Source organism: Vombatus ursinus, unplaced genomic scaffold (assembly GCF_900497805.2).
Source record: "Vombatus ursinus unplaced genomic scaffold, bare-nosed wombat genome assembly UNPS02014789.1, whole genome shotgun sequence".
NCBI classification, from domain to species: Eukaryota; Metazoa; Chordata; class Mammalia; order Diprotodontia; family Vombatidae; genus Vombatus; species Vombatus ursinus.
The window spans coordinates 10,175,311-10,198,047 of record NW_020954567.1 but is presented as its reverse complement, the minus strand read 5'-3'; the positions used below and the strand labels follow the sequence as shown (position 1 = coordinate 10,198,047).

Here is a 22,737-nt window from a genome sequence, read left to right as displayed (position 1 = left end):
TGTAACTCCTAAGAACTTTATTAGTTAGAAGAAGTCTACATTGACAGAAGTAATGAGTGTGAGTTGACTATGTTGGGATCATCTCAAAAAAAAATGAAAGGGTGAGAAAGAGAGATGCTTTGGGAGAAGTGGGAAGGGAGAGGAAGAACAGGGAAAATTATCTCACATAAAAGAGGCACAAAAGGAAGAGCTTTTACAATGGAGGGGAAAATAGGGGGATGGGGGCAATGCTTGACCTTCACTATCATCAGAATTGGTTCAAGGAGAAAGCCAGAAGAGGTGACACCTCAGGCTGGCCAGCAAAGCACAGTGGGACTGGATTTGGCTCTTGAGTCATAGTTTGCTAACCTCTGCTCTAGACAAATATCTATATGGTTTATTATAATAGCCCCTTCAACAGTCTCTCTGACTCTAGCTTCTCTCTGATCCCAACAATCCTTCACAAATTGCTCAAAAGTCCGGTTTCTTTTATCTATGTTCTCAGTGCCTATCATGATACCTGGCATATGTTAGGTGCTTAATGAATGCTTATTGATTGATTAATGCACAGGGTCATAGATTGAGAGGTAGAAAGGACTTTAGACTTGCATATTTTATGTATGAGGAAACTGAGGCCCAGAGAGGTGAATGTTATACAGGTAGTAGGTACCAGAACCAGGATTTGGACCCAGATCCAATTTCCAAATATGGCACCTTTCCTCTACACTATGCTGCCTCTAACTGGTTGATTCCTCCTAGAATATTTATTTAAAGGAAAGTACTCAGACTAACCATATCTTCATTCTCTAGGCTCCACTCCTAACTCCCTGGACTTTCTCCATCATCCTAGAAAAGCTTCCTCACTGTGAAAGTTCACTCTACCCCTATGGTCCCTTCTTCTGATTGATTGGTTTCTCTAGAGCCTCCATTTTAAGTTGAGTACACAGGTTAGTCGTATCTTCCTTCTTCTTCAGGCTCCACTCTTATCTCTCCCTGGTACATTCTCCCTCCCTTCCACTCCCTAGAAATTTAGTTTTTAGGTAGTCAATTGTGAGAAGTAATATGGACTGAATTACCTTTTCAACTACCTTCCTTTTGTGTGTTCTTTCCCCATTTGAATGTGTTGAGGACAAGGACCTTCTACTTTATTCATATTTGTATTCTTATCTCTTAAGACAGTGCATGGCACATCATAAACACTTAATAAATGCTTGTTGATCACTCTAATTGCACCATTATCCTGCTTAACAATCTTCAGCGGTTCCCTCTGGCATATAAGATCAAAACAAACTTCATAGCCTGGCTTTTAAGACCCTCCAAGATATGACTCCAAGCCATACCTTTCTAACTTTATCTCACATTATTCCCCTTCATTCATTCTAAGTTCCAGGAAGACTAGACTATTAAATGCTGTGTGATCTCAGCCTCCCCTCTGTGACCTCTCAGCATTTACAAAGGATGTACCTCCTGCCTAGTGTGGTCTCCTTCTACACCTTCTTCCACTAGTTGAAATTCTTCTCTTCCTTCTAGGACCAGCTGAGGTGCCAGCTCTTCCAGGGGGCTTTTTCACATTAAGTCAATGACTACTATTTTCCAGGCACTGCGCCAAGTCCTGGGGCTGCAAAGAGCCAAAAGCATGGTCCTTGACCTCAAGGAATTCACGTTCTAATGGGTAAGACAACATGCAAACAACCACATTACATATAAGATATAAATAGGGTAAGTTTGAGGTAATATCAGAAGGAAGGCAGGGAGAAGGGAAATAAGGTTAGGGGAACCCGAAATGACCACTCCTTCCTTAGAAGAAGTCTGAATCTCTCCATTGCTTCATTATATTCTACCTTTATTTATAATGACTTGTGTATAAGTCATTATACTAGATTGTAATGGCAAGAACCATGCCATTTTTCATCTTTGCATCCTCAGTGCCTAGCATAATTTCATGTACATAGTTGGTAATTAATAAGTGCTGAATTGTACCTCATGCTATTCTGGTAGAAGGAAGTGATGTAAAGGTCTGATATCTTTTTATCTGAGTCAATTTCAGATTGATTAGGAAAGAGACTGATGAATAAGCTCTTCTCAATTCTTAAAATATTAGACAAGAAGGGATCTCAGAGAACATCCTGTGGGGGGATTCTTAATTGGGAGAATCCATGAACTTTTTTTATTAAAAAAAATTGACAGCTATTTCAATACAACTGGTTTTCTTTGTCATTCTATGTATTTTATTTTATGCATTTAAAAATGACATTCTGGGGACAGCTAGGTGGCACAGTGGATAGAGCACTGGCCCTGGAGTCAGGAGGACCCTGAGTTCAAATCTGGCCTCAGACCAAACACTTGACACTTACTAGCTATGTGACCCTGGGCAAGTCACTTAACCCCAATTGCCTAAAAAACAAACAAACAAAAATGACATTCTGACAAGGTGCCCATAGGCTTTACCAGATTACCAAAGTAGTCCATGACCCCCAAAAGCTAACACACTCTTGATCTAGGTTGAACTCTTCACTTTAACCCTGAAGAAAGACAAGCAAAGGGTGGTGATTTATTTGCCCAAGGTTATGTAGCATACTGAACCAAAGGTAAGGTCATCATATATAGATTAGCATTTTGCAATCCTTCAATAAATAGAGTTGCAGTAGGAATTACTCTTTTAATCAAAAGTTAATGATCCTGCCGTGCTTTTTTATATTATGTAAGACCTGGGGGAAATGTAAAGATAAGAAAGTAATGGCTTGTTCCTTTAGGAGATTATATTCTAGTTAGAGAGACAATAGCAACCAATAAACAATGGCCAGCCCTTTGCCTGGTTTGATAGGCAAAGAGACTTTTAAAGAGCAAAAGTCAGGGAGAAGCCTATTTGAATGAGCTTGATAAGAAATAATTACTACACTGTACACACATCTCATTAAAATAGAATGCTTGGGTGTAGAGAAGAGAAAAGAAGGGAAAATAAAAGAGGAGAGGAGAGATAAGTGAGATGACAGAGAGGAGAGGAAAAGAGGAGAGAGAGAGAGAGAGAGAGCAAGCACTTTTCTTTTCCTGGTTATTGGTTTAAAGCTCTGAGGAACTACATATTTTGTAGTGATATTGGGAGCACGAAATATTTATAAATTACTCTATTATCAGTTATGCCAGAAAATTACAAAGTAATAAGTAGCCCTTCAAAGTCAGCCTCCAACCTGAGCTGACCCCTGGTCCTACCACAGGGTGTAGAGCTAGAAGAGGCCTCAGAAACCATTGAGACCAATCTGCTCATTTGCAGATGAAGGGAGTGAAGACCTAAGAGATTCAGTGACTTGTTCAAGGTCACTCAGGTGGTTAATGGCAGAGTGGGAGTCCAGCTGTGAGCTTCTGACTCTGGAGTCAGTGTTTCTTAGGTATCTAAGTAGTATTTAACATTTATTTGTGACCTGCATCATATTTTGTGTTATTTTAATTACAAAGAGGCAGGGTTACATGTTCAGCTAGGTGACTCAAGAAGACTTATCTTCCTGAGTTCAAATCTGGCTTCAGACACTGTCTGTGTGACCCTGGGCAAGTAACTTAAGACCCTGTTTGCCTCATGTTCCTCATCTGTAAAATGAGTTGTAGAAGGGAACGGCAAATCGCTCCAGTATCTTTGCCAAGAAAACCCCAAATGGGGTCACGAAGAGTAAAACATGACTAAAAAATGACTGAACAACAACAACAACAACAGGGTTGTGTATCACATAAACGGCTGGCCTCACAGTCCAGAAGCTATTGGTTAAAGTCTTGCCTCTGGCACATACTAGCTATATGACCCTAGGCAAACCATGCAACATTTCAGTGCCCTGGCAACACTTGAAGAGTAAAACTAGCTGATCTCCATTGGAGAAGGGATTTTCCTCACCCAGGAGCTCTTCACACCCCTGAAATCCCATATCCAGACCTGCCCCTACCTTCCCCTCCCATTAAATTACTTTAGAAAAGTTATCAAAACAATTTCATAATAACACGATTGCCTCGGAAAACAATGACAGCACATTACACATACCTTCTAAGACAACTTATTCAAACAAAGATATAAGATATTTATAATGTATTATATATTTATAATGTATTTTAAAAATTTTGATATTGTACTTCTGTAATTTGTTTAAAAACACAGAAACTATGAATTTTTATAATGTAAAGAGAAAATAGATACATGTGTCCTTAACTACTTGGACAGGGTCTAAGACGTAGATGCTTTATGCTGAATTCTCTTCTATGGGAAATGATACAGTAGCAAATTTACAGAATCTTTTCCTACTCTTAAGATAGGGCCTTTTACATATTTTCCACCACACTGGATTGTAAGCTTAATGAGGGCAGAGACTCCTCCCCTCTTCATTTTATTCTTTGTATTAGTAGCATCTAGCACAGTGCCATGAACATGTAATTGATGTTTGTTTAATAAAAAAAAGATACATGTGTCCATTTATTCATTCATGATTTATTAAGTAACTATATATTATACATTGCTATTTGTTGATATATACCAGCTCTTTTGAAGGATAAGTGGGTCAATTCGTTAGCTGCTTGAGATTATGTCAACCTTAATGCAGGATATTGGTATTTAATATCTAGAAGAATCTTGATTCTTATAATTTAAAGTCTTCTTTGTGTTGCTAATCTGGTTGTGTGTGCATTTGCGTACGTGTGCATGCACACATATGGATATTCTGCCAACTTATTAGTCATTATTCTAACTTAAATTGCTACCTACCTTCCAGAATCATTGTGATGAAAAGCTTTATTAAACCTTAAAGCACTTCAGAAATGAGAGCCGTTAGTATTATGATTCCTCGAATGAGAATGAACCACTTACCTTTCTAGAACTTCAGTTTTCTCATCTGTAAAATGGGAGGGATAAGCATGCTTGTAGCATCTCCCTCATAGAGGTATTATGGAGAAGGCTGCAAAGTGTTTTGTAAAATCATGATATTATGCCAACATAAACAATAATTAAAGAATGGATTTAATCAACAGATTTTCAAGATACCACTCATAGGCAGGACTTCATGGAAAATAGAGGGCAGAAAAATGGCCCATTTATGTGATTTTAAAAATAATTACCTTCAGTGGAAATCAAGCTAAAATCTTTTGGTGGGAATATATGTAATAACCTGAATAAGAATACCATTTGTAGAGTGACTTACAGCTTCCCCATACACTTTCACATAATTGGCTCATTTGATTCTCACAGCAATTTTGTGAAGTAGATAGTGCAAGCATTATTATCCTCCTTTTAACAGATGAGGAAACTGAGCCCTAAGAAGGGAAATAATGTGAAATTAGCAAGCAGTGGAGCAAAGACTAGTCTTCTTAGTTCCAGTCGTGCTCAAGCCACCATATAACATTGTCTCCTACAATGAAAACTGTAATTAAACGAATGGCCTTACTTCTCATTTCCTTTCTTCTTCCCTCAGGATCAGTTCTAGTATCTCTCCCGAGCTCCTGCCCTGCATTGTCAATAGCCTTTTGGACATTTTCAGCTGCATGACTTACAGACCTTGCAAACTCAACATATTCAAAATGGAATTCATTATGCCTTCTTCCTAATTTTTGCATTTTTCTTACAGGCACCAATACCCTTCCAGACTTCCAGTTTTGGTACAAGAAAGATGAAATGAGTTCTGCATGGATGCACACCTTAACAGTGGCTGAACCAAGATTCAGATCTGACATTTCTTATTTCTAGTTCAGTATTTCCCCCCAGGCCTATTCTGTCCTTTTATGGTATCCTTATTAGAGAACATAGCTCTATTTAAATATGAGCAGAACTTAAATCTACAAGACCTTTTCTCCAGTATATAGAATACCTGAAACTGAATATATTTCAAGAGATCAAACTTCTGGGCAAAAATCCGGAAATACTCCAATAGTTTAGAGTTGTGTAGGAAGTTTGGGAAATCATCAGGCATTGGGAAGTCGCTGAAACAGGACATTTCTTTGCAGGTATTGGTGATAACAGATTTGTAGATACTGGCGCGGCCTTCTTCCACTTCTTCCTATAGAAAAAATGAGTATTGATTAAAATAAATATAAAAAATTCAAAAGGTTGATACATTATTTTAAATAATGGTATGATTTTCATATTATATAGCAATTATATTTTATATTATGTGGCAAATATAGCAATTTAGAATCAGTGTGGCTTTGTGGATAGAATATTGAATATAATGTCCATCAATTAGTCAATCCATAAACATTTATTAAATGTCTTATTTGTCCCATGTACTGTGCTAAGTGCTGGGATACAAAAAGAGGCAAAAGATAGCTCTTGTCCTCAAGGAGTTTACAATTTATTGGGGGAGACAACATGCAAACAAATATACAAAGCAAGCTATATACAGGATAAATAGGAAATAATTATCAGAAGGAAGGCAGGAAAATCTAGGTCTCAGTCTTGCCTCTTATATAGTTAGGTGATCATGGCTCAATCATGTAAACTCTCTGTACCTCAGTTTCCTAATCTCCAAATGTGGATACTGATTCTATAGTTCTGACCTCATAAGGATTTTTCCTCTCCATTTTACAGATGAGGAAACTGAGGGACACAGCACTTAAGTGATTTATAGAATCACAGATTCATAATACTTTAGAATCAGAGGGAGCCTTAGAGATCATCCCATCTAATTCCTTCATTTTATACATGCTCTTAGAGGCAGTATGTATAGAGGAAAGAGTCAGGAGTCTTGGATTCAAGTTTCATCTTCAGCACTTAACCCAAGATTACACATCTGGAAGGTGGCATACTAGACTAGAACCCAGGTCTGCCAAATAAAAGTGATATTTCTGGAAAAAAAAAACAGAACAAAACTTTTATGTCAACAAAAGAGACACTTCTCAACAAGACCCAATCAGTTTCCTTAGCAGTCCCTACTCCAAAATGCAGTCTGCCAAAAATTTATTGATTGTTATTGGAAAGGAAGGATGTATGTTTTAATTTTGATAGTATCACATTGACCATTATATTTGACCATAGTTTTATTGACTTTATGGATTGATTTTATTTGCATTATTGTAGTTCTTGTGTATTTTTTCTTTTTACTCTGCTTTCTTTAGTCCAAAGCTCTTTCCGTGACAACATGCAGTCTTCCTAATTTTTGCCAAAAAAGAAATGTTATTATTCATTGGCCCAGGACTCTATGCTTGGTCCTTTATATTTCCTTTTACATATCAGGATCCTGGGAGACACTGCTCACTCATAGGTTAAAACTCTATTCTAAGGAATGGGATTTGAACCCCTAAAAGGAAAAGCCCTGGACTTTTCCACATAGCTAAATCTCTGGTGTTGGTGTGAGGCTATAATCCTATCAACTGGCTTTTCCTTATTGCCTATGCCCAATCTTCCAATTCTTTGTTACCCTTAATTGAGCCTAGCCCTCTATTGTCTATTACCTTCAGATGGTCCCACTTCCCACCTTTGCTTGATCCTATCTAGACCCCATTCTAATTCCCAGTCATTCTCATCAAGCTCCTCCCTAGACTCCTCCTCCAGTCACCCCAGCCCATCAAGATACCCCTTCTCCCAGACCCCTCCTCCAGTCACCCCAAACTATTTGGCTACTCCTAGATCCCTCCCACAGTCTTTCTGTATATAAGGTCCATCTTGTCTCCATTAAGGTGCTCAGATTCTTATAATCTAGCCAATAGCTCACAAATGCTCAGATTATTTAAGAGTCTAGCCAAGGGCTCATATTCTTAAAATCTATCCAATAGCTCACTAATGTTCAGATTCCTTAAGAGTCTTACCAATATGGTGGATCTTTAATAAACCTTGTCTTTGGCTGAAAAAAATTTTTTTTTCTATTCTGTATTCAAATGATAAGCAGCTATACTTCTAGTTACCTTGATTTGTTGTTGTTACTCAATTGGTTGGTCATATCCGACTTTTTGTGACCCCCATGGACCATAGCACGCCAAGTTCTTCTATCTTTTGCTATTTCCTAAATTCTGTCCGAGCTCACGTTTATTACTTTCATAACACGATCCATCTCTTCCTCCACCATCCCCTTCTCCTTTTGCTATTAATCTTTCCCAGCATCAGGGACTTTTCTAGTGAGTCCTGTCTTCTTATGTGGCCAGACTTCAGCTTCAGCATTTGACCTTCCAGACAATAGTCTGAGTTATTTTTTTAGAGTATTGACTTTTAATCTCCTTGCTGTTCAAGGGACTCTTAAAAGTCTTCTGCATTACCACAATTCAAAAGCGTCAATTCTGCTGTGCTCAGCTGTCCTTATAGTTCAACTCTTATAGTTATATGTAGCTACTGGAAAAACAATATCTTTACTTTATGGACCTTTGTCAACAAGGTGGTGTCTGCTTTTTTTAGTATGCTGTACTTATTTGCCACAGCTTTCTTTCCAAGGAGCAAGTATATTTTAATTTCATGACTGCAGCTGCCATCTTCAGTGATCTTTGAGCCCAAGAGTATAAACTCTGACACTCCTTCCATTTCTTCTCCTTATATTTGACAGGAAGTGATGGGACCAGTTACCAAGATCTTTGTTTTCTTGATGTTAAGCTTCAAGCCAGCTTTTACACTCTCTTCTTTTACCCTCATCAGAGGCTTCCTAATTCTTCTTCACTTTCTGCCATCAGAGTGGTATCATCTGCGTACATGAGATTGTTGATATTTCTCCTGGCAACCTTAATTCCAGTGTTTGATTCATCCAGCCTGGCATTTTGCATCATGTACTTTGCATATAATTTAAGTAAATGAGGTCACAATATACAGCCTTATCACACTCCTTTTTTATCTTAAACCAATCAATTGTTCCACATTCAGTTCTAACTCTTGCTTCTTGGCTTGCATTCAGGTTCCTTAGGAGACAAGTGAGATGATCTGGTACTCCCATCTCTTTGAGGACTTGCCACATTTTGCTGTGATTCACATAGTCAAAGGCTTTACAAGTAGAAAGTCAAAGGCCAATGAAGTAGAAGTAGAGGTTTTTCTGGAACTCCCTTGCTCTTTCCCTAATCTAGCGAATGTTGGCAATTTAATCTCTAGTTCTCTGCTTCCTTGAAAACCAACCTGCTCTTCTGGTGATTCTCAGATCACATATTGCTGAAGCCTAATTTGTAGAATCTTAAACAAAACCTTGCTGGCGTGTGAAATGAGTGGAATTGTTTGGTAATTTGAACATTCCTTAGCATTGACCTTCTTTAGGATTGGGACATAAACTGATCTTTTCCAATCTAGTGACCACTGTTGAGTTTTCCAAATTTGCTGGTATATTGAGTACATCACTTTAAACAGCATCATCTTTTAAGATTTTAAATAGCTCAGCTGGAATTCCGTCATCTCCACTAGCATTGTTAGCAATGCTTCCTAAGGCCCACTCGACTTCATTCTCCAAGATGTCTGGTTCTAGATCAGTAACCATACAATCATGGTTATTAGTGATTTTAGGATCTTTTTTGTATAGTTTTTTTGTGTATTGCTGCCACCTCTTCTTAATCTCTTCTGCTTCTGTTAAGTCCCTACCATTTTTGTTTTTTATCATGCCCATTTTTGCATGAAATGTTCCCTTGATAGATCCTTTTATAGTTCCCCTCAATTTAGTGCCATTGAGCACTTCTATCCATAAGACAAAATATCTCCTTCTTAACTTAGACTCCTCATGTGAATGCAGAGATGAGTGCCTTTCTTTCACAATCATCCCTAAGCTTCACCTTTCATATAACATGGAATAATTTTTTAAAAGTAGCTTGATAAGACGCCTAGAACTTCTGTTCTTCTGATATAGACCTAGGGAACCCAGGATCACTTTTGCATCACAACAGGGCATTGTAGTAGGACTTTAAGGAAGGTTCTTGGTCTCTGTAAGGAAAGTAATCACTCATCCTCCTATTCAATAATTTGTAATGGGTGTAATTTGTAATGGGACCAATAAGGGCCCAGTCCTTAAAGTATGTGCTTGGTTTCAATCCAATCCCAAGGAACTCTGGGGAGCCTTCTTTAGGCCATGAAGGGTAGAGGGGCTGGTGATATGTCATAATGAAGAGTTTTCTGGTTGACTCTGCAGATGAAAGGACCAATAATAGAACCCAAATTCCATCTGACTATAAAAGGATTGCCCTTATTATGCCTCTCTCTTCCTTGGAGACTTTTGAATGAGGACAATTGTAAACTACTAGGTGGGATGGGCTGCCTTATCTCCTACTCAGTCATTATGTGTCCTTGGGTGCATGATTCTTGTGTGTGTGTGCGTGTGTGTGTGTGTGTGTGTGTGTGTGTGTGTCTATTTTTTTTCTTGATTTTTAGGTGAAGGTGAATGATTATCTGGAGACAGGGTCTCCTTAGTGACCAAAGTTGGTAGTAGCAACAGTTGGTAAAAACTCAGCCTGGAGGAGTGACCTGTTTGACCTGGCAGCTGAGATACTGAGTCTTTCAAGGTGCTAACCTTGCTGTGTAAGGGAGCAATGTGTCCACATCAAGAAATGAAGGTGGAAGGGACTCCATGAAAGGAGAAAAGGACTCCCAGGCTTAGTAGTACCCCTTGGCCACACATATTCCTTAAATGAATGGGTGCCTCACTTACTTTTGGACTCAAAGTTTGAACTTACTCATTCCAGGTACCAAATATATATAAAGTGAAGACTATGATCCTATTTTTGGGGGGAGGTTATTATTTGTACTTCTATCCTTGCTATAACTTCTAAGTAAATATTCCTTTGTAAAAGTCAATCAATGTCAACTGGGTAATCAATATTGGGGGCTCATGAGCGATAGCATTACAATATCACAAACCCCTAGGTTTACTCCAAAGACTCTGAAGGGAGTGGTAGTCATTGCCTTCTGGGAACCCAATCTGCCATTTTGAGTGGGAGTTGGGAAAGTTATTCTAGAGTAGATGCTACACAATCATCAAGCATCTATTAAACACTTGCTTTGTGCCAGGCACTAGGCTAGGTGCTAGTGATACATGTAAAGTACTTTGGAAATTTATCTGTCTATCTGTCTGTCTATTCATCCATCTATGCATCCAACCATCTATCTATCTATCTGCATGTTCATCTATCTATCATCTATATAAAATTGAAGATAATCGCATAGGGAAAGCAATATCAGTAGTGGTGATGAGGAGACTGGGGAAGGTTTGCTGCAGAATGTGGAATTCGATATGTCTTGAAGGTAAGCCAGGAACTTCAGGAGGTGAAGGTGAAGGTGAAAGGGGAGAGCATTCCTGGCACGGGGGACAGCCAGTGAAAACACAGTGAGAAGATGATATGTTTTGTGCAAGAAACAGCAACAAGGCCAGTATCTCTGGATTATAGAATATGTGGAAGGGGAAGGCGCAAAAAGACTATAAAGTAGGAAGGGGCAAGATTGTGAAGGGTTTAAAAAATTTTAAATAAAATAAATTTAAAAAGCCAAGCAGACAATTTTGTATTTGATCTTGGAGGTAATAGGGCGCTATTGGAGTTAATTGAGTATGGGGTTATCAAATTCAGACTTAAGCTTTAGGAAAATCACTTTGGCAGCTGAGTGGAGGATGGGGTGGAGTAGGGAGAAAGTTGAAGCAAGGAGACCATATAGAAGGTTACTGCAACAGTCTGGGTGTGACGTGATAAAACCTTGTACTAAGGTGGAAACAGTGTAACTGGTTAGAAGAAGACATATAGGGGAGATGTTGTGAGGTAAAAATAATACTTAGCAACAGATTGTACACGTGGGTGGGTGAGAATGAGAATTCAGGGATGATACTGGTATTTTGAGCTTAGGGTGACTAGGAGAATGATACATCCTACATAGTAACTAACAGAGAAGTTCAGAGGACAGGAAGGTGGTTTTTATTGTTTAGTTTTTTTCAGTTGTGTCTGACTCTTTGTGACCCCATTTTGGGGTTTTCTTGGCAAAGATACTGGAGTGGTTCACCATTTCCCTCTCCAGTTCATTTGACAGATGAGGAACTGAGGCAAATAGGGTTACATGACTTGCCCAGGGTAACACAGCTAGTAAATATCTGAGGCTGGATTTGAACTCACAAAGATGAGTCTTCTTGACTTCAGATCTGGCACTCTATCCACCGTGCCACCTTATATAAATATGTGTTTTTGTGTGAGTTTCTTATGTGGCGTCGGTTATATTCATTCAAAGGCCAAAGCCCTATATTCCTCTCAAGTTAATTAAGGAATTCTTTTCAAACCTTTAAGTTGGGGTCATTGGAAAACTCCTTAATGCCTTCCTTACACTCTTTATTTATACCTTATGATTATATTCTAGAGTCTAAGACCTTCTGTAACTTCATAAGCTAAAGTGGCAGGCAGGGGAAGGCCTCATACCCGTAACAAAAGGATAAAGCTGGTAAGTCATCTTTGAGGACTCATTTCCACCTCCAAACTACACAGAGGATAATTGCCCTGGAAATGTACATCCTAGGTCAATCGGAAACAACGCCCTTCCAGGAATCTCATTTGGATGCATGGATTCTGTTTTTGTACTCTTCCTGATTTCCCCTCATTTGGATGCTGCTTTATTATATATTCACTTATTTGGAGAGCCATTTATCTTCAAATGAGGGAATTAAAATGTGTAGGAGAACTTGACCAGATCTTTTGTTCATTTTTAAAGGAAAAAAATCCCACAAACCTAGAAAATAGTACTATTTTACTCAGATAATCAATCAACAAGCATTTAGTAGGCACCTCCTATTTGCTAGGCACTGTACTACAAAGAACAAAACAATTAGCACTATCAAGTCCCTTACATTTTAATGAGGGATATAACCCAGCCTCAGACTCTTACTAGCTGTGTGACCCTGGACAAGTCACTTAACTTCTGTTTGCCTCAGTTTCATCATCTGGAAAATGAGGATAATAATAGCACTTACCATCCAAGGTTGTTGCAAAGATAAAAAATGAAATAATATTTGTAAAGTGCTTTGCAAACCTCAAAGCACTATATAAACACTATCATCTCCATCTTTGTTTTTATTATCATCATTATTTTATGTGTTTTCAAAATAAATAAAAAATGCAAATAAATACAGATATGAAATTCCATGTGAACAGATATTCTGGCAAGAAGTCATAATTTTTTAAGGGCGAATAATTAAAAAATACATTCTATACTTAAATACCAAATAAAATGGGTATTTTCATATACAAAGTAGAACAGAAAAAGAATATTGTACACAAAACAAAATCTCTATTACATAGTTTGCTTCTTGTTTGAAATGCATAATAAATCCAATATGTAACTTTTAAAGCTGTCAGCTTATTTGTGTTTCCTTCTGGTCTTTGTTTTTTTTTCTCTTCTGTGCATTTTAAAAAATGAGTCATTATCATTTTTGATTCAGCATAGTAGGTAGAAAAAGGAAGGTGGTAAAGGAAGGAAGAGTAAGAAAAGATTGCCCACAAGGTTCTGATGACCTTGTTTGGGCAATACTTCTCATACTTGAGGAAGTCTTCAAAGAAGTGTGAACGTTATCACCATGGGATAAAAGCCTTATCTTTTATGATTTAAATCCAATATTGACTATGAATGATCTAAATTATTTTAGAGCAGAAGTCTTAACCTGGGGTCTGTGAACTTGTTTTTAAAAAAAATATTTTCATAACTGTATAACAACATAATTGTTTTCTTTTGCAATCCTCTATATTTCATCCTTAGAAGGGATTCCCCAGAATGCCCAAGCACTCCATGACACTGAAAAGGTTAAGAATCTCTCTTCTAGATAAAGCTACTCAGTTACTGAGATGGGGTGATCTATTTGCGTATTGATTTTGGAAAATAAATCTGTTGTTGTTGAATCATCTCAGGTGTATTCAACTATTCACAACCCCATTTGGGGAGTTTTCTTGGCAAGTACTAGTGATTTGTCATTTCCTTCTCCAGCTCATTTTTCAGATAAGGAAATTGAGGCAAACAGGGTCAAGTGACTTGTCCAGGTCACATAGATAATAAATGAACTCAGGAGAGATTAAATATGTGAGGAGAGATTTGAACTCAGAAGATGAATCCTCCTGATTTCAAGCCCAGTGCTCTATCCACTGTACCACCCATTTATCCTCAAGTAAATCTGGGGACAGATCTATGAAGACAGAATGTTACGTACACTGTCAGATGCAGTCCTGGTATGGATTATTTTTTGTTGGACTGTTTCTTTGTCAGAAGGGAGAGTTCAATCTTATGGGGTGGAGAGTGGGAAACAATTGTGATGTACAGACAAAAGGCATCATTAAAATGTATTTCTAAAGAAGTAAGCCTGATGAGTCCAGCACTTCTCTCCTTCCAGTGATGGTTCATGTTTGTTCATGAGGTTCATGACCTCACACTGTGATTGTTCCATCAATTCACAATCATTCCAAGGGGGCTTGTCAAGGCTAGATGGATGTTGGATCACTAATTCTCACCCCAAAACTTCTTCTTAATGGCATTCGGTGACAATGGTTAGGACCACAGCTGGTTAGGTCTCCATATAACCTAATCAGTGTCATCCCTTGGTTATCTATCTAGAAGCCTTTCTTATTGCTTAGAACAACAAACAGAATCCAAGCTCAAAATTGGCTCAAGTTTGCAATTACTTTCCAAAACAAACTAAGGCATAAAAAGATTGTTTTTCCCTAAACCGAGTTGTGAAACTTAATTTCTGCCCTCAGTTGGCCCCTCGTTGCTCCATGTTGTTAACCATCTTTACTCGTCTTTGTCGCACTTCCCACTGAGGTCTATCCAAGCCTCTTCTCTCTCCTAAAGCCTCTGTTACCTTTCCCGTCTTCCTATCTCTCAGCACATAGTCTCTCCTCCTACTTTCCTACTGGAATTGAGGCCATTAGTTGCATGCAGATTTTTCCTAGGGCAATATGACTGAGACTTTATCCTAGAGCACCAAAATTTAGAGGGCATTGACAGCAGATGGCAGCCCTTAGCTGCCAGCATCTAGTCAGCAAAAATGGTTCTTTCAAATAGGAAGCCCCAGGAGCTTCCACCTTCCCAGAGGCCATTTCTGGCCTTGGTCCATCCTCACCTCCTCCCAAATAATCTCAAAGTGGCCTGGGGTCTCCCTTCTTGACTCCCTCCCACTCTCCCCCACCAACTTTGGCACTTTTAAATATTTTCTTCTCACTTATTTTCTATGACATTTCTTCCTCCTGTTGCCCTTCCTATCTGTCTGATGGCTTCTTGGAGTATTTTTCTCATTTATTATCCTTCTTCCACCCCTAAGTATTGATATTCTCCAAGGCATCTTCCTGAGTCCTTTTCTCTTTATCCTCTACACTATCTTCTGTGGTGATGTTGTATACTTCCACATCTCTTTATATAACTCTAACTCTCCTCTCAACTCCAGTTTCACATCTATTACTGTCCGTAGCATTTGTTATTTAATTGTTTTCAGTCATGTCTGACTCTTCATGACCCCCTTTTTGGAGTTTTCTTGACGAAGATATTGGAGAAGTTTTGTTATTTCCTTTTCTAGTTCATTTTACAGATGAGGAAACTGAGACAAATGTAAATTTAGGAGAAATTAGGAATTCTAAAAGGTAGCAATGAGGGAGACATATATTCCAGGTGTAGGGGCAGAGGAGTGTTGTATAAGAGACAGTCAGTGAAAAGGCCAGTATGACTGGACCACAGAATGCGTGAAGGTGAGATAATATATAATAAGGAAGGGTAAGTCTTATCTTTTTTTCAAAGCTAATTTCATTTAGATGTGACCTCCTTCATGAAGTCTTCCCTGATGGCCCTAGTTGAAAGTATTTGCTTTCTCTCCAGATTTTCTTGAAGCACTTTGTCGTCTCCATTGGTTCCATCACGTCCTACTTTGCATTCTACTTAATCTATGTACATATCATTCTCTCTCCCACCAGTCTTAATAGAATGCAAAAGTACCTTGTGGGCAGAGATGTGCTTGTTCAAATGTTTATATCTCCAGAACCTAGTAGAATTTCTTGACTCAATAAATGTTAAATGAGTGAATTCTATGAATAATAACTTTGTTGAACTTTCCCATGCTGGTAAGGCCACATGAAATCCTCAGTACATTTTAATATGAACAACAAAATGATGTGATTTTCCAATAAAATGATGGGGGGAGTCTAGTGTTCTTGTGAGTCATGTTCAGGTATTAGAGTCTGAAGGAATGTGACAACCAGACTTAAGAAAAGCATTTGGGCTCTGAATGAATCAAATGTGATGTTGTAAAGCTTGTACTCAGAACAATATCAAAGCTGAAATATGATTTATAAACAAAATCTTTTCTATTGAGCAAGAATCATTAGGACCTACGCCCTTGGCAAGTTTGAGGTGGGAGTTACTTACATAACCGATCTTCCCAAAACGGAAATATTTCATAAAGAACAAAAATTCTTGTCTCTTCAAGTCCTGATAATTTTTACTGAGCTAAAATGATTTATTATTCTCATTATATTTTAAATTAGATTTAGACAGGGTGGTAGAAGTAGGAGCAAGCTCCCATAGTAACTGGCAATCCTCTCTCCCCTCGCTTTTTTTTTTTTAACAAGTCAGAAGAATCATAGCTTAAAAGGGAAAGAGATCCTCTCTCTCTTTCCTCTATTTTTTTCCTCCTTTGGCTTAAAAGAGGAAGGATGATAGAATCATAGTATGTTATAGGTGGAAAAGACCTTCAGAGTACCCCCTCATTTTATAGATAAGACTGAAGTTACATAATTTGTCCTAAGATACATGAGGAGTTAGCAACAGAACTAGTTGACTAGGAACATGTTTTCTGACACCCATTGTATCCATTGTAGGAAATAGCGGTAGTAATAGTTCATTTGGGCCCTCAAAATGATCTAGTAAGGTAAATGATTACAGGTATAATTATCCCAATTTTACAGATAAGTCAGCAGCCTCAGAGAGGTAAGGGTGACTCACACCTAGGGTCACATAGCTAGTAAGTATCTGGTCAGTTGTTGTCTTTCATTCTCTAAGAGTACCAAAATGACATCCGTATGTTGGAGGCAAGGTATGGTATGTCTGACTATGGCTGATCAGACCAATATGAGTTTGGATGGCTCTACCATAGGTCAGGCACAAATAGTCCACATGAACATTTGGAGTCTCTAAATCTTCACATCTGACTTTTCTTTTGAGAGTAAGTATCTGAGGAGTAAGTCTAACTCAGGTCTTCCTGAATCCAAGTCCCACACTTGATACACTGCGCCATGCTGCCTTTGAGGGTCTTCTAGACCACTGTTGTCCAAATCCAATAGGGTAGGTGAAGAAACTATTAGAACTAGGAAGAGTAGCTTGGATATTCAGAACACCTGTAACCACTGCTAGCCTCAACATTAATCTTGTTGTTGTTCAGATGTTCAGTCACTTCAGTCTCTTTGTGACCCCATGGACCATAGCACACCAGGCCCTTCTGCCCTCCAAAGTCTGTGCAAGCTCATGCTCATTGCTTCCATGACAGTATCTATCCATCTCATTTACCCTCTGCCTAAAGGAAACAGGGATTTTTTAAATGGACAAGAGACGATGCAGAAGGGACACAATAGCTATATCTTAGTAATGGAGGAGCTGTCATGGAAAGAGGGATAAGATTTGTTTAGTTTGGCCCTAGAAGACAAGAGCTAGGAATCCGAAAAAGGCAAATTTAGTCTTGATGTCAGGAGAAAATGTTTTAACCATTGGAGCTATGTCTATAAATGGAATGGGCTGCTTTGGCAGGTCACAGGTTTTCACATATTGAGGGTCTTCAAGTAGAAGCTGGATGGACATGTTGTACTAGATATTCCTTTGGGGTCACGAGATAGTCATTGGGGACTCTTCCAATTGTGAAACTGTGATTCTGTGATGGTACAATGTCAACTTCAAGGAAACCCAGGTGGGGTACCCCAGGACTGTCCGTGGTCTTACTCTCGTACTCAATGAAACATTTTTTTTTAAACCAATGACTTGGATGAAAGCAAAAATGGAAACTACTGAATTTTCAGGTATTACAGAGCAGAAGGGATAGTTAAGATGCTGGTACAGATTCGGGGTGCAGAATATTCTCAACATTGGGCAAATTTTAATTATGTGAAATTCAGGAGAGATGAATGTAAAATTCTACCCTGGGGTTAAAAATAATCACCTTTATAAATACAGCATGTATTTATAATACTAGGCTATATCCTTTGGATCTTTGCCTTGGTTGTCTATTTGTGGAGAAATTATTTGGTCTCTCTGTTCCTTGGTTTCCTCCTTTATGACATGACAGATTTAATAAGAATATTAACAGTAAACATCATACAAATATGACATTTATAAAAATAATAAATGACAGTAAATAATAATATTCACCTTACCAAGTTCACATAATTTCTGTATCAAATGGGATAATAGATGTGAATGGACTTTAAAAGTATAAAGTGTACTATGTATGTGAAATTAAAAAAAAACAACCTTGTTTTTATTTATTCCTTGCTTGCCAAGAAAACACAAAAGCTATTTATCATGACTTATCTTCTGCCCTTTATTAGCTGAAGGATAAAATCAATTTCTACATGATCTATCCAGGAGTGCTTTATTTTTCATCATCCAATTTGGAGAATTCTGTTGCCTTAAAAAAAACATTGAACTAAAATATCCTTTTTTGAACCCTTGCCATAAAACCTTATGCAACTTTTGGTGTAACAAGGATCTATGGGGAGTACAGCCTCTCAATTCAGCCAATCAAAACCAGAGGCAGAAACGTTTGTGTTTTCAGTTGCAAGTTTCTGAAAACAAACACTTCTCTGAAACCCTCCAAGGAAAAAAAAACATTCGACATTTTTAACCAAGTGAACTTAAGTTCTGTTCTTACTTGCTCTCTTTATTATTTTTAATTTGCTTTTCTTTGATAAGTGAACAGTCTGTGAACTCTTGGAGACAATGCTAATATTTATCAAGGGAGCTTGAAGAGGATGTGGAGATATGACTAAAGAGGACTATTACTATGGAGGAGTCCTAAATCCCATTAAATGAGTCTCCAGAATCACTCTACTTAAAATTTTTCTTCCAGTGCCCCAAAAAATTCTTTTTAAGACTATAATTTGCAGAGAAGGTGCCTACCTGCATTGGTAGAGGATATTTGCTCTATCAATAAAATCACAGATCAGTTTCTATGTTAGTTTGTTCCCATATGTTCCTGTTGTCTCTCTGCCCCACTGCAATGTAAGCGCCTAGTGAGTAGGATTTATTTCATTCTTTATATTTATATTCCCAGTGCCTAACACAGTGCCTGGGACAAAGTAGGTAATTCAATAAGTGCTTGTAGATTACTTCTTACATATGGTGTGTGTAGTAGTAATAGTGATAGGAAAGGAGAGATTATCCCTATCCCATGTTCATTCAATTATATTGATAATTGAGAGCTGGTTGTATAAGTTTTTAATGGTGAAACTAGATCTATACAAGGAAGCTGTTTACAAATAATTGGACAAAACATTTTGGGGGCTTAGATAGGTTTATCTTATATTCAGGCTTATATCCTCTCTTGGTTAGAGGTTCAAAATCCCGGAGAACTTTGACCTAGGGGGGTGGAGTGAGGTAAGAGTCTATTCAATTGAAATTTTTGATACACAACAAGCCTTCACATGAGAAAGAATGTTGTGAGACCTTCTTTGGGGGTAAAATTACCTAAAAATTTTGTTCTTTGATTTCTCCAATATTTATGAGTAATTATCATAGGAAAGTTACTCAGGAGGATATCATGGTTTAAAGGAGACTGTTGTGTGCAGGTACAGAATTCTTTTTTTAAAAATACTTTTTCAATACTGCAAGGTCCATGTATTTATGATTAGCTTAGCCTACCGTATCTCAGATCTCTTTGCCAATCCAAATCAAAATTCTTCCATGCCTTTCTAGGCAGTCTTTGTGAGTCGCTATAGTCCATGAATTAATTGTCCTGCTGCCAACCTGGTGATGACCCTTCTCTGATTTAAGCTTGCCTGTTCAAGACAGAAATCAATAGCCTGGCTCATACTCAAAGCCTTTCCAGGTAGGTAGGATTTGTAAGAGTATGCTGGCATAGCCTTCAAGAACCTAGGGATCACTACATGGTAAACCCTAGGACTTTAGTGGAAGCTTTTTTTTTTTTAAAGATGTTCTTTTTACAAATCATGAAAAAATTGAGGAAGTATGTCACAGATGGTTTTGACATTAAAAAAAATACCGGTATATTTGAAAGGCAGCTTGCCATAGTGGATAGAGAATTGGCCTGAGAGCCACGAAGACCTGCTTTCAAGTATTGCCTCTGACCCATACTGGTTGTATGAGCCTAGGCAAGTAACTTGGCTTTTCAGTGCTCTGGGCAACCCTTAAAGACTATAGATTATCTAGAAAGTGCCAAGTTGGATTGGCTGAGGGAGTTCTCTCACCTCGGAGTTAGTTACCTATACCAATAAAATCTCAGGTCTGGTCCCTATCCTCTAGTGATATTCATAATTCCTTGAAATGTTATGGAAAAATTTAGCAGAAACTTGTCTTAGATGACTTGGATATCTTAGATGACTTAGATGATCTCTACCCTTTGCGATTTTAGAATGAGTAATTTGGAATGTTGCAACCAGTTGTCTATATTTAAAATGACTTCACCTCTGCCTGATGGACCAAAATATAATTAATTTGTAAGTTGGTTAAGCTAGGAAGGATGTATTCTGATCCAAGGAAAGGAAACGTCTGGTGAGTCAACAGGGGTGTGGTGCTTCCTTTTCTCAAAGGGAAATAGCAGTGTTTCAAATTAGTTCTGTTTAATGTTATTATCTTCAGTGGGGAGACAGCATTGCTCTAAAGTAAAAGCCAGCGGGCACTGGATAAAAACTATTTGTTCTAGAAAAGAAAAATAAATATGTATTGTTTATAAGACTATATCTTTAGAACTTGAAGGCTCGGAAGTCAGGCAGGCAATTGAGATGACAGATGTCAAACAGGATAGGACAAAGTTGTATAGTGGGTGCTCAAAGCATCATCTTGCTTTGAATTTCTGTTGACGGCTGGGATGAAGCTATACCACATTGGTCCAAGTAAATCTGACCTATAAGATGAGATCCTAGACTCTTAGATTTGGAATGATCCTCAGAAACCACCTAGTCCAAACCATGCTTAAAAAGGAATCCCCCTTACAACATGAGCCATGAGGTTATCCAGATTCTGCTCGATAGTTTTCAGTGAGGGGGAACCTACCACCTCTTGAAGTAACACATTGTACTTTTGGACAGATTTCTTTGAAAGGAAAAAAAAATACATATGAGTAGATCCTGGAAAAATAACATTTTATAGTTTGTACTCAGGTTTAATAAAAGTCAGAATTGGGGGTAAAGCGTGCCCAAAATTTGGATCAAGATGATAAATTGCACACTTATGAAATCTGAAGGTGACACAAAGTTGAAAGAGATAGTTAATGTCTTACATAGAGATTCAGGATTTGGAAAGACTTCAACAGGCTAGAACAATGAGTCGAATCTAACAAAATGAAATTTGACAATAACAGATACAAAATCTTACACTGCCTCAGTACAGAGTAGATCTACCATGGAATGTATATATATAAATATATGTATGACATATATGTAACATATATACACACGTGTATATATGTACATGTGTGTGATACTGTTACTATTAAGTTAAATTTTGTTAGATTTGGCATATATCCACATGCATGTATATTGTGAACACCCCCACATATATATGAATCTCTCTCTCTCTCTTTCTTTCTCTCTGTCTCTCTCTGTATGTTTATGTATAAAACAATAAAATCTCTGGGCTTTTAGTTTGCTTTGCAAAAGGTAATCTCAGTTTAGAGCATTGTGAAATCACTGCAAAACCTCAAGTGTTTCTCAGGCTATATTAATTGCAATTTAGCATCCAAATCAAGACAGACCATAATCCTATTATATGCTGGTAAAACCCCTAGATTTTAAGGACTTTGTAGGAGCTAATTTACTTTTGTATTTTCATGCCTCCTAAACACTCTGTAAATATTTATCAAATGAATGAATGAACCAACAAATAGGTACCATATTTCAAGAGGTGAATGGCTCTTGAATTCACAAAATTGAGCCAGTCCGGAGGAGGAGAACCAAGATCACGCAGGGAGGGTAGCTAAAATCAGTTCATATGACGAAAGGCTGAAGGAGCTGGAAGTATTTAGCTTAGAGGAGACTTGGATAGAGTATTAGTGTTTTCTTCAAGTATTTGAAAGTCTGTTATCTAAAAGAATTAGGCTTGGTCCACATGGCTCTAGATGAAGCAACTAGAATCCGTGGGTGGAATTTATAAGGAAGTAAATTTTGGCTTAGGAGATGCAATAACCTTGTAATAATTATAATTAATGGTTATTACAACACTTAATCTTCTACAGGAAGCCTTTCCCAACCCTTCTTAATTCTAATACCTTCCCTCTTTATATACTCTTTGTCCTGGATATAGCTTGCTTTGTGTATATTTGTTTGTATGTTGTCACCCAAGTTAGTTGTAAGCTCTTTGAGGTCAGGGACTGTCTTTTGCCTCTTTTTGTATCCCTAGCACTTAGCACAGTGCCTGGAACATAGCAGGGGCTTAATAAATGTTTATTGATTGATTTAAATAAAATTACATATAATTACAGTCACTAGACCTCCCTAACAAATGGAATGATTTTTTTTTTAAAAGACTGACAGTCCTCATCTTGCCCGGGCTAGAAGGGTAGGGACTACTAATGGCCTTGATTTCACTACTGATCAGTACAAAGCTCTGTTTCTGACCTGGCTTGGTTTACTTCTCCTTAGGAAACCTGCAACACTGCCCCTTTCTGCAACACACACACA

General features: G+C 37.9%; 1 protein-coding gene across 4 annotated transcripts in view; it reads right to left on the bottom strand.

Moving 5' to 3' along the window:
- The window catches only part of LOC114047592 (dimethylaniline monooxygenase [N-oxide-forming] 2-like), a 49,339-nt gene that overhangs the window by 12,527 nt on the left and 14,075 nt on the right, over nt 1–22,737 (bottom strand). For all 4 annotated transcript variants that reach the window (XM_027868433.1, XM_027868436.1, XM_027868434.1 and 1 more), the window contains exon 3: nt 5,814–6,002. In XM_027868433.1, the coding sequence (XP_027724234.1) occupies nt 5,814–6,002 (189 nt within the window). The remainder of the gene's footprint in view (nt 1–5,813; nt 6,003–22,737) is intronic.